The sequence below is a fragment of the Python bivittatus genome, unplaced genomic scaffold (assembly GCF_059951505.1).
Source record: "Python bivittatus isolate LINGU-HERP-01145 unplaced genomic scaffold, Pbiv_v1 ctg000850_np1212, whole genome shotgun sequence".
Taxonomy (NCBI): domain Eukaryota; kingdom Metazoa; phylum Chordata; class Lepidosauria; order Squamata; family Pythonidae; genus Python; species Python bivittatus.
In genome coordinates, this window is record NW_028277112.1 from 41,196,535 (window position 1) to 41,209,169 (window position 12,635).

Sequence of the window (12,635 nt, forward strand, 5' to 3'; positions counted from 1 at the left end):
ATGCAGCATTTCGTGGCATTTGTTTAGTTGTATTTAGTTCTAATTCTATATAGCAGTTAAATCCCAAGGCAGTTTTCAACTGATATAAAAATGAATTGGAAAAAAAGTTAAGAAAACGAACAAATTAGAATAAAACTGATAAGTCCCAAAAAGTAAAAGCAACTCTGTTCATTTCTGTAGAGCCTCAGATTTTAGAAAAGGCTCTGGGCAGCTTCATATGCTTAATGTAATATGTATCAATAGCATGGGAATTCAGAATTTCACAAGTATAAAACCCTAGTAGAAACCATTGACATACAAGACAATATTACATAACCATTATACATTTTTAATTAGGTATCTCCAGCTACACTTACAATGTCCAATCACAGCTCTACATGGGAACTGGGAAAGAACGTTTACTATAAATATTGCATGAGAGAAGTACGGTAAAAGGACTGTCTTTTGCTTCTGTTATAGTCAAGGAGAGTTTGTAAACTCTTAAGTCTTTAAAGCTCAGTAGAGGATAATTGCCACTGTGAAAGTGACCCCAACAATTAAATTTGTCTATTTCTGTGATTATCAAATAGTTATGTTTCATAAAATGAAACCCAAAAGACCTAAGATCATTCTAAGTAGAGCAAGTCATTCTCAGGAATGCCTGAAGGCACCTAAATGCTGATAAATTTACTTTCAAGTTTATTTGAAATGGGAAGGTTTATGCAGATACAGCAGTAAGAATAAGAATCAAAATAGGAGGGCAGCTCTCAGGAACCATACTGATAAATGCAGATTGAGCAAATAGGATTGTTGCTCAGTGCTCTTCTTTAACTGAAAATGACATCAGCTGATAATTTAAACATATTAATTGCTTGGTGGTATTGTTACAACACATATAAAATAAATTATTCTTTTATGTTGAATTTTTAATTAGTCAATGTTGGATTAAGAGAGGTATTAGTGTCAATATAGTAAAGGAATATGTATTCAGCCAATGAAAGGTAAAGTATCACCTTTACCAAAAAATTGCTTGTATTTCTGTCACCACCCAACAAATATTCTTCACTAGGTAGCATCATTTGATTTAGCTAATCCATATAGTACTATGCAAGGCATATTTGGAAGATGCTGGGACAGAAGTATTATATTTACTCTTATTCACATTAATAACTTTGGGATAAATCCAGTCTGAAAAACTGATTTGTTTGTCCTGCTATTTTAGAAAAAAAGGGAATTCGTACTTTAAGGGTATTAATATTTTAGATCAGGTTATTGTCAGGAAAATCTGGACTGTCCAAAACTGTGAAACGGCAGAATTTTCAATTAAAACGTATTTGGATTTTACACTTAGCCCAGACACAGTGTTGCTGCGTTGTATTTTCAGAATAACATTAAGATAGATATCAATTGAGCCAGTTTGTTGTACTCTTCCCTTAGACATGGAAAGCAGTTGAAGACTTTGGGCCACCACACTGTCTCTCAGCCTTAGACTGAGAAGCTGAAAGACTGGCAAACCACTTCCAAAAATGTTGCCCGGAAAACTTAATGGACCCTCCATGTAGTCACAAGGAGTCAAGACAGTCTTGAAGGATCACAATGACACAAGGTATCAGTTATTTGCAAAAACACTGGAACCAAAAGTTGAGATATCCTATATATACAAAATCAATGGTTAAAAGTCTTAAAAGATTAAATATGTTTCTTCTGATTTTAAAATGAAATTAATTCAATACAATATTATTCATGTTTATTTTATTTATTACATTTTTATACCACAATATTTCCTAAGGATTTGTGGCAGAGTATTGGATTTTTCAGAGAATGTTTTAAAAGGGGCAGCTGTAACCTTCATTATAGTGAGCGTGTAGAATGATAAAGGGTTCACTTATACTTATCAAATGGGCTTATCCCACTATTGTCCTATTCTGATTCAATACCCATAAGTTTTGTTAAAATGGTTTTGAGAAGAGTAACATGGTTTAAGGAAATGTGATTCTAAATTATATACCAAAAAATAATATTTATATGTATAACTATGCACTTATTGAACATAGTAAAAAAAAATACTCTTTTATGATAGAAAGATACTGCTTTTCCGGATTTACAATACTGGATTGATCGTATGTGTTCACTCCTGCTTATGAACTAATTATTTACTGACATAATGGAAAGACTGATCAATAATAATTCATGCAGCAAGATTTACTGCTGTGCTTAAAATTGAGCTTTTTAAAATTGCTATTATGGAATAGGATTTTCAAACTTCTTTAACCTGTTAGTTAAAAAAATATATATTCCTGGAACCCTCAATCAAGAGGCAAAGATCTAGTGATAGAAAACTGCCTATGTTCAAATGAATGTTTTTCTTTGACATCAAGTTCTCTGGAACATAGTTTGAAAACCCCGTTACAGGGCTTTAGTAGTATTTTTATTTAGTGTGTGCTTATATTTAAGCAAAGTACAAGGCCTATCAGAAGGAGTCTGGTAGCACTTTTTCCAGGTAACAGATTTTATTAAAAGACATAAGCGTTTGTGAGCTAATTATGCCTTTTAATAAAATCTGTTAGTTAAGAAAGGTGCTCCTCCTGATTTTTTGTGCTATCCTAGACTAACATAGCTCTCCTCCTATAGTATCTATAAGGGGTGTGTGTGTGTGTGTGTGTGTGTGTGTATGTGTGTGTGTGTGAGAGAGAGAGAGAGAGAGAGAGAGAACAGTTTATGAATTTTGTCTTTGTCTTTTTTCCTTTTTTCTATTTGTATTTTTCCTATCTTGAATTTTTGTTATTGATTGATTGATTTAAAACATCTGTACAGCCACCCAACTTAAAACCAAACTCTGGGTGGCTTACAAACCAGCAAGATAAACAATATATACAACAAGAACAATATAACCAAAAGCAGAAAAAGCTGGCACCCCAACCACACTCATTATTTCTATATATTAAATAAATATATTAAAAATCCACATACTTTTCCCTTGGCACAACAATGCCATATTGGAATATAAAAATAAAATGGCTTTTAAAGAAGTTCACTGGGGAGATCTGGAACAGCTTTCTCTAAACTGATATGGTAAGATGTGTTCCCTGGGCTGGTGAGATATCGTCTTCAAAAATAGTTCTTCACCATTGGGCCGTGCTAGTTTAAGCTATACACACACAATCAACTTCTACTCTGTTTTTTCAAGATTAAGAAGCAAAGATTAAAAACACACGTGAACAGCAAACATTAAAAGAGTTTTAGTTCAGTTATAGGTACAACATATCCCCCCCCCCAAAAATGGAACAAAACTGGTCTAAAATACAGTAAACAGCCTGCTTTCTTGAAAAAGCTCTCAGACACAACTGTCAAAAATCATTTTAAGACAGGAAACACTTGAAAACAGGAGTTAATATTGCTTTTTAATTTTTTTTTAAAACCTCCAGCTCCAAGGCCAGGAAATGCCTGAAAATCTGGGCACAATCTTCATTCCCATATTTGTATTGACTACAATAAAGTGATTATCTTAGAGTATGAAAAAGTAAAAAACAACAACAAACAGAATATCAAATACTCACAAGAACAGTTGTAATATTAAAGTTTTAGCATACCTATGCCCAAGACTTACTCTTAAACTAATTATATAGCTTGCAAGAGACATTTTATCTCAAGGTTCAATCTAAAATGTTGCTAAGGCAAAACATATTGAAAATAACCACTGTGTAGGTGAGTGTGTGCATGTAAGCACACATATATACAAAGCTCTTAGTGTTCATAGGTTTTCATTGTCATGCAAGTAGAAATTGTGTTTTGATTTTTTTTTATTGCATATTCTTTTTGGTTATTGTTTTGTACACTGTTCCAGGCCCCAATTAGCAGGAAGAGTGATAGTTATAAGATTATTTATGTAGCAGTAACAATGCTACAGAAACCAGAATATTATATAGGCTATTTTTCTGTAATACAATACTAAGAGGGGAATTCTTCCCCAAAATTCTCCTTTCATCTAAATACTGAATTAGCCAAACTCATTATTGGGATAAAATCCAATCTGTTCACTATTTATTTATCCAGTCAGACTCCAACAAAGTTCACTACAATAGTGCCATGGTAAATGTTCATATGCTTCCCATCATCCCTATTAATTCTTATGCATTCCTTTGCTTCCATTCCTGCATGTTCTTCGATTTCACCTTACTAATAAAATAATAATCACCACAGTAACTTATATCTTACTCATATCGGAAATGTATCACTTTGAAAAATATGAGTAAAGTTTGCCAGTTTAGAGATTTCTTTCTTCCAACTGGCAGATATATTCCTAGTATGTTTATACACAATGCTTACACTTGCACTTTGAATTCACCCATAATTTATATTATTACAGAAATCATCTCCAAAATGTAGTACTGTACATTATGCTTTTAGAAAAGGGAGGATAATGTCTACCTGAATTCACATATTAACAGCAGGAAGGGGGTGGTAAGGAAAGGGGAGAGAAAAACAGCATTAGCCCAAGTTACTGTATATTCATATTATCTGACACTATCAGAATTAAAATAAAGACAAGAACTAGATTAAGTCATTTAACTGAAAAGTGAAAAATGATAACATGCCCAAGAAGTCTCTTTGCTTAATTCTGAGATTTTTTTTCCACCAGACACTGACTTCTTTGTCTATTGTATGGTCCACTGTAATCTCATTGCCTTGCAATTGTTAGGCTGGGGCAAGAGAATGTGAATTCTGAGTACAGGAGGCAGATGTTTACTGACACTGTCATAATTTGCTGGATACATAAAAAAAAAAAAAGGCTTTTGCAAATGTAACGAGATTTTGCATTAGTCAGGAAACAAGCACAGCTATTGAACTGCTCCAAGGCCTCATTTAACTGTTGGGTTATTTTGCTTTTTGTTTTTATTTTCCCACTGTACTTATCTTTTCTTCAGCCTTACTGTGATAATAAGCCAGGAAAATAACTAGACAGTACCACTCTCTCAGACCTTGTCCTACTTCAGTAAAGGAAGCCTGTGGCTGCCCCAAACACCAAATCCTTAGAAACTCATTTCCCCTTTGTTTTTGCAATGCTTTTCCATGTGGCAAGCCACAGGCCACTGCCCTTCTGAACCAACTTGCATTACTTTCAATCCAGCAACATTTGGATGACAAGTGGACAATATCTGTGTGTGGTTCTTATAAGTTGTTTTTAACACTGCTGGGGAGAGCAGCATTTCATAGATTTTGCTGACCTGTTTTCATCAGCATCCTTTAAACCACCAATAAGGAATGTGGTACCTGAACTTTTCATATCCATGTTATATGTTTATAAAGAACCACTTTTTAAAATCTTTCACATCCTGACAATGTTGCAAACCATTCTGTGCTGATGCAACACATAATATTTTACTTTCCTTCACTGTGTCTTACACTGACATAATTCAGACATTCTTTCCCCTGAGATGTAGCCATCTCAGAAAAAGGATAACTTCAATTAGAGGATAGATTATAACAAATGAAATAAAAAAAATTTAAAAAATGAAATAAAACCACCAGAAATCCTAGTTTGTTCTTCCCTTTGTTGGTGTAATGTCAGTTAAGAGAACTGACACTGCACAGAGTTCTATCCAAAACACACATATAAAAAAACAAACAGTGGTCAAGACTTCAAATGCTACTACCTGTCAAACATATTTTTAGTTTTCATGATGAGTATGAAAGACATCAGTATTTTTTTAGGGACACAGAAAAAAAGAGCAGTTGCAAGTTGACTTCTGCCATATGCACCTTTCTTCTGACCAAGTGCACTGAATAATATTGAGTTCTGAGCAGTATGCATATATATTTAAAATAAAACAAATAGATGCATAGTTTCCAAAAACTATTATCTAGATGATTAGCAGCAAAGAACTTATACATCTTTTAAGATGATAAATATACTATAGCAAAGGTCAAAAGTCCATAAATGTTATGTTTTCTGTATCTGTCTTCTATATCTTCTTATGTCTGAGGTAAATAAACAAATAGAAGGCTGACAACAACCTTCAAGAAGTAATTAAAGGTCTTACACATAGTTGATCTGACCTGACCTTTTGGTATTATTGTGCGTTTTAAGCAGATGGGCTGCAGTTTCTCTATTTTTATATATTATTGCATATATGAGAAATTGTACAAATATAAGAATTGTATAAATCCTTTCTTAGGCAATAATCAAACGCCACAAGATCATTTGTCGCTTAAAAAGAACATATACATTTTATTAAAATATTAGCTTCCTTGTTAGCCTACCCTTATCTTAAAACAATAACAAGATTTATGGTATTTCTACACCAGGTACTTTCGTTTCTTTCAAAAACTATCAGCTTTTCCTCAACTAGCAAAAATTAGCCAAAGCAATATCTGAACATTTTTTTTAAAGAATCATCTCTGCAAGATCGTGCACACTGGACTCATAAAAAATATTCTAAGGATGAATTAAGGGGGTTGATGGTCTCAGGTTTGTCCTTAATTCCCAATGTGGTATCCATTTGCATATCACAGTAAGTTATTACTTCACCATGTAGGCTACCTGGACAAATTTATAATTCACTCCTCATACTGAAAATGTTATAGAACAACTTACAAAAATCTGATCCTCTAGAACTAAGAAACATTAACCCATGCCTGTTTTTATCTGAATACTCCTATGCCTGTCTTCACTACCGTAGTTTTACAGAAAATGAACACATGGGTTCAAATGTCTACTCAACCATTAAATTCACTGTGGCCATGTCTGCATAACACACTAAGTCATAGTATGTTTAACCATAGTTTATTTAAAAAAACCAAAACTGGATAGGCTAGCGCAAGATGCTAAACCATAGACTACAGCTCAGTTCATACAAGTACAAGGCATAAAATAATTTAGTTGGCTCTGCCTTATGTCCTGTGTGACATAAGTCTCAGCCAAATTCTCCCTCCCTCCCTCCACTGTGTTTGCATTAATAGGTGCACATAAGTACTAACTTGTTTGCTTTGTTTTTGGCTTTGTCCTCTTTGTGAAGCTTGACAATTGCTTGCTTAGTGCATCATGGTTTAAAGTACCCAGACTTAGCGTAACATGCAAAGGCACTCTCCTGTGTGTGTGCCGGAGACAGAGAAGAAGACTTGAACATCACCTACAACAGTCTTTCATCACTTGGGGCCCTTCTGATGTGTTGAACTAGGCTTCCTCCAGAATCATCATGGCTGAGGCCAATGGGAGCTGTAGTCTTGAGGGCACTCAATTGGGTAAAGATGATAAACAGCATCCTGATCTGCCTTGAGAAGAATCAGATAAATAATGGCCAAAGAAAAGGATACTTGCACTACTAGCGAAATATCAACTGACCTGGCATGTAGGGTCCTCTCTACAACAAAAGACGCTCAACTATTCCTGTTCCAGTGTAGACGTATCAGAGATTATATATCCCACATTGCATCCAGAAAGTCACACAGTCCAATCAAAAGCCGAATGCCATCCACCTAACAACGTCCATCACTCTCATTAACCAAAAATACGTGCAGCAAATTCCATTTGCAGTAAAGGAAGCCCCAGGTCCATTTTAAACAGATTCAGACGGGCTCCAGAAGTTCAACTCTCGAGGCTGGCGGGGGGAGGATAGGAGATCGGAAGGAGACGGGGAAGGAGAGGATGCTCAAAAACTTACCCTAAACCAAGGTGAATACTTCGCCCGAGCAGGCAGAGAGCGATCACCCCTTCTCACCGGCATCTCCAAGGCTGTCCCTTGAAGGAATCCGATACGGGAGAAACTTGGGCTGTCCCACTTGCCCCGATTTTCACACTGAGAAAGCGGCAGAAGGCTTGCTATTCCTAAGCAGCCCTTGACCGCCTTAAACCCCGAAGAAAGTTTCGCACTGTTTGGAAACCCAGAACTTCCTCTTCTGGCGCCTCGAGTTCTTATCCCATCCTCCCAAACAAATCCAAGAAGCCGCCCGGCCGGAATATCCAGCCTTTCCCTTCGCTACGCGCAGCCACCGCACCAAAGCCACACTTAATAACGCCGCTACCATTCCGAGCCGAGAGAGGGGTTCACAAAAACGCTCGCACGCACCTTAGGCACGTGCTTTACGCCCGGTTCGCTATGCAGAACAGGCGAGCGAAACAGGCTACCACGACACCGAGAGCAGAAGCGAAGAGTAGGGCAAGGAAGGGGAAATGGTGATGGGTGCTACTACAGACCTGTTCCCTCCCCCCTTCAGGTCCACTTGGATCGCTCCCGATGGAAGCCTGCGCTGCTCCCATTGCAACATTTCGTCTTCCCTCTTGGAAGTTGAGAGGCGGGCGCCGGCAGAGCATTAATTGTTCGCTTGACGCCTCACATGATGCGAGGGAGGAATTGCGGCAGCCACTCAGTGTCTCAGCTCGACCAACGCTTCCGTTTTCAAAGGGGGGGGGAGTACAAAAAGAGTGGAAAAGGAGAGAAGCGTGCAAGTACGCGCATACACGGACACGCACGCCGGAAGAAATTCTGTAAAGAAATTAAGCTGCCGCGTAAAACAGACCTCCAAGAAGCGTAGAAGAGGATATTTCAGAGCAGAAGGAAGAAGTGGGTCAGGACGACAAATTCTCATGCCTGAGTAGGCCTTTAACATTCAGCGTGTACTGATGCTGGACAGGACAGGGAAGCCACAGGGCTACGTCCCTTCACGTCCAACCCCATCCTCTTCACTCCAGTGGGGCTAACTTCCTCTTAGGCCTACTAACACTGCAGTCCTGGGTCTCAAGTCCTCTGGAAGGAAAGCCCACATCTACCCATTGTCTGAGGAGCAGGGCTTCCCTATGGAGTTGCCTGAAAGTTTCAGCTTTGACAATGTCTAAATCTGGGACCTGCCAAGAAAACTGCAGGGACTTGTCTGGACAGTTGCCAGGAGTCAACAACTAACTGGAAGGTGCTTATACGCATGCACGTGCACACACACACATTTGGGACTTGTGTTGAGTAATTCTTTCACAAGTCCCAGATAAACTGGGCCTGGGAAACAGTGACCCACAGGTCCTGGCCTTGGAAGAGGTTTTAGCAGGTGAAAAATGATGACAAGACTCTCGAGGAAAAGAAATAGAAGTTCTGAACAGAGAAATTATTGGTGTGGTTGGGAACAGCCTCTCTATTATTTCAGTGACTAAGCCCCACCACATGGTTTTCCATCAGATAGGAATGCTTGGTGGCATAAAGATCACTAGTATTTAAAGGTAAAAGGCCAGAAGCATAAACTGGAAATTTATGAATGGATCTGAGTAGCTTATTTCAGAAATCAGCCCCTTCCCTCTTGAAAAGCAGGGAGGCACCAATCTAGAGCAGAAAAAGAACCTGATGTTCTTTTGCCTCAATTTTATTATGGTTTTTTCTTTTTTATACTGTCAAATGTCATATTATACTGATAAGTTATGTTTACTTGCATATTGTTTTATATTAACTGTTGCAGTATTTTTTTATTCTTTGTCTGCACTGAACCCTCAATAAAGTACCATATAGTTTTCCAAAATCTGACTTATGAACAAGAATTAAAGCTGTCTACATTTCAAGTCCTATGAACCAGGAGAGGGAGAGGGTGGAGCAACAACATACACTTCCAGTAATAAAAGCAGCTCAAGAAACTAAACGTTAAATGTTGGATTTCTCTACACCATCTCCCCCATCCCTCTGGGCAACAAAAAAGAATCTTCTCAATTGCTCAATAAGGGGAAAAAAATGCTGCTGTTCTGGCAGAAGCATCACAATGATTGAGAAGCACCAAATGTTTTTTAAACAATAAAATAATGTATGAAGTAAATAAATATTGCAGTGCTTTTTCTTCAAATGTTCCTGATTTGCATCATGCATCCTTGGGCCACGCCATCACATTCCTGGCTTAATTCTAATCAATAAAAACGAGTGGCTTGGTAGACAGGACAAAAGTGGTTCATTTTGCTCTGCTTCTCAGAACTCAGTTTTGTTTTAGTTGCAGAGGCAAAATGTTTGCTTCAACCATTGTGGGTTATAAAAAAGGCTAAATGTACAAGATGGAGATTCTTCAGTTTACATCCCTTCAAACAACCTTTTTCATACTGGTACCATCTGGATGCAGTGAGACTAGCTCTCAGAATTGCTAGCTTTGGGCACTCCAGGTGGGGAAAGGCTGAACTGAGTTAAAAGTTTTAAAACAAAATGTTGCAATGTAACTAAAGATAAGGCCTTTGAGATTACTTGAGTCACAACCACATACTCTTTTGAATTCAGCTTTAATCCTTTTGAAGGAAGTGAAGCGATGTCACCATCTGCTTTTTTTCCTTCCCCTTTTCTCAATGGACATTTTTTTTCTATCTCTGAGCTCATCCACACAGTCTCAAGATTATGCTTTTCTCCTGTCCTCATAGAAGGGAGTGACCCTTGCTGCTGCTGGGGTGGTAGTGATGTTCTCCAACATGCACAGAAGTACAGGGAAAGGGTAGGATCTGTGTTTGGTCCAGGTGGTTGGGGAAGGAGACAAGCTGGGAAACAAGGAGAAGAATGAGGCAGGGAAGGTAAAGCCAAATCTTGTTCAATAAACTATGATTAAAATAAATATTGGCTTAGCATAATATGTGAACCTTAATTTAAATCAGGAATAGCAAGTCTAAGGCAAGAAGAAGAACTGGCAAGGGATAAGGAAAGTTAGGGACTGCTGTTCTGAAAATTATTTCATGAATTTTCTTTCCAAAGAACCAGACAATGAGTAAGTCAGACTGAGTGAATCTTATTTGTACTCAATGCTACCTCTTTCAACAGAGATGAATTTCTGGGCTTGTGACTGGGAATCATGTTGATTGCATATTTTTGTCTCTTGAGAGAGAGCTTGGCTTAGTAACTCAGAGACCAAACTACAAATCAGGAAGTCCCCAATTTCTTTTTTCTATGAACTCAATTACTCAGCTTGACTAGTTGGAAGCCACTCAGCTCCAGTCCCATTTACAACAGAAGAGAGAGATTATAATACCTTACTAAAGGGCTGTTATGAGAACTGCAGCAAAATAAAGGTATACAAAGCATTTTGAACACTAAAATTATATATGAATGTCACATATGAATGATTAGACCTAAGAGAAACTCCTCTAGAACTTCTTATACCAGAGTCATCCAAAACTGATGCCTGGGGTGGGAAGAATATTCCAAACACCTAGCTCCCCGTTATTACTGTACACTGCAATTACTTGAAGGGAAAGCTTTTCTTTATCGTCATAATTAAGCCAACATAAGATAGGAACTCTTAAGACATTAAGAGTTAAAACTCTTAAAACTAATAGAACTTCCTTTTAAGGGTGTTTTGTTCTATCAATATCCAGAAGAACTGGGCAGAACAGAAAAATAAGCCTGGATTCTGAGTAAAAGCTATGATTGTAATAACTCAGGACTAGTTCAGCAACAGCAAAAGGCCTGAAAGACCACAGAAGACAACTAAAGTGGATGACTGCAGAATTCTGCTCATGGTGAAGAGGAACCCTTTCACAACATCTAGCCAGTTCAAGAATGCTCTTGAGGAAGTAGGCATGTCATTGTCAACATCTACAGTCAAGAGATGGCTTTATGAAGGTAAATACAGAGGCTTCACAACAAGGTGCAAACCACTGGTAACACTCAGGAACGGAAAGGCCAGATTAGACTTTGCCAGCAAACACCTAAAAAAAGCCTGCCCAGTTCTGGAATAAGATTCTTTGGACTGATGAAACCAAAATTAACTTGCACCAGAATGATGGGAAGAGAAAATATGGAGAAGGAAAGGAACAACTCATGATCCAAAGCATACCACATCATCTGTCAAACATGGTGGAGGCAGTGTTAAGGCATGGGCATGTATGGCTGCCAATGGAACCAGGTCACTGGTGTTTCTTGATGACCTGACTGCTGATAAAAGAGCAGGATGAATTCTGAAGTGTATAGGGCTATACTTTCTGCTCAGATTCAGCCAAATGCTGACAAACTGATAGGACACCACTTCATATTGCAGATGGATAATGACCCAAAAAATACAGCAAAAGCTACCCAAGAGTTTCTCAAGGCAAAGAAGTGGGATGTTCTTCAATGGCCAAGTCAGTCACCTGATTTCAACCCAATAGAGCATGCTTTTCACTTACTGACGACAAGAATGAAGGCAGAAAGACCCACAAACAAGCAGCATCTGAAGGCAGCTGCAGTAAAGGCCTAACAAAGCATCTCGAGGGAGGAAACTCAGCATTTGGTCATGTCCATGGGTTCCAGACATTGACTGCAAAGGATTTTCATCCAGGTATTAAAGGCGATCCTTATGTTTGTAATGAAGTTGGTTTGTTCCATTACTTATGAGCCACGAGTGATGGGTGTGTATGTATGCCACTGGCTATACTTCCTGAATGGTTAGTGCCCCACTTTTCTCAAACCCCTTGAATTATAGCTGAAAGCCCTGACTTTGCTCCCATCTGGGTGTGTCTCCGTTCAACTTCAGTGTGGTGGTGGACAGAGGCCAAATGCCAAAACAGTTATCCTTGTTCCAATATTTATGGTCCTGACTGTAACTAGATATGGTCGCTTAATATTTGCCTGAACCAATTATTCAAACTTACAGGGCATCAAACTGAATATGGGCAGTACATTTAGCAAATAATTTCATTTACTCAGTTCAGATTTTACCAGCCTAGGCTATCCAGATCT

General features: G+C 38.0%; 1 protein-coding gene across 5 annotated transcripts in view; it reads right to left on the minus strand.

Moving 5' to 3' along the window:
• Positions 1 to 12,635, minus strand: part of TJP2 (tight junction protein 2) — an 83,095-nt gene that overhangs the window by 47,738 nt on the left and 22,722 nt on the right. For 2 of the 5 annotated variants that reach the window (XM_088130443.1, XM_088130441.1), the window contains exon 1: positions 8,174 to 8,306. The exons of 1 other annotated variant lie outside the window; for it this stretch is intronic. In XM_088130443.1, coding sequence (XP_087986569.1) covers positions 8,174 to 8,290 — 117 coding nt within the window. In that variant the 5' untranslated portion in view covers positions 8,291 to 8,306. Of the gene's footprint in view, positions 1 to 7,640; positions 8,104 to 8,173; positions 8,307 to 12,635 lie in introns of those variants that run through there. 2 more of the 5 variants (XM_088130440.1, XM_088130442.1) reach the window with 2 other exon arrangements.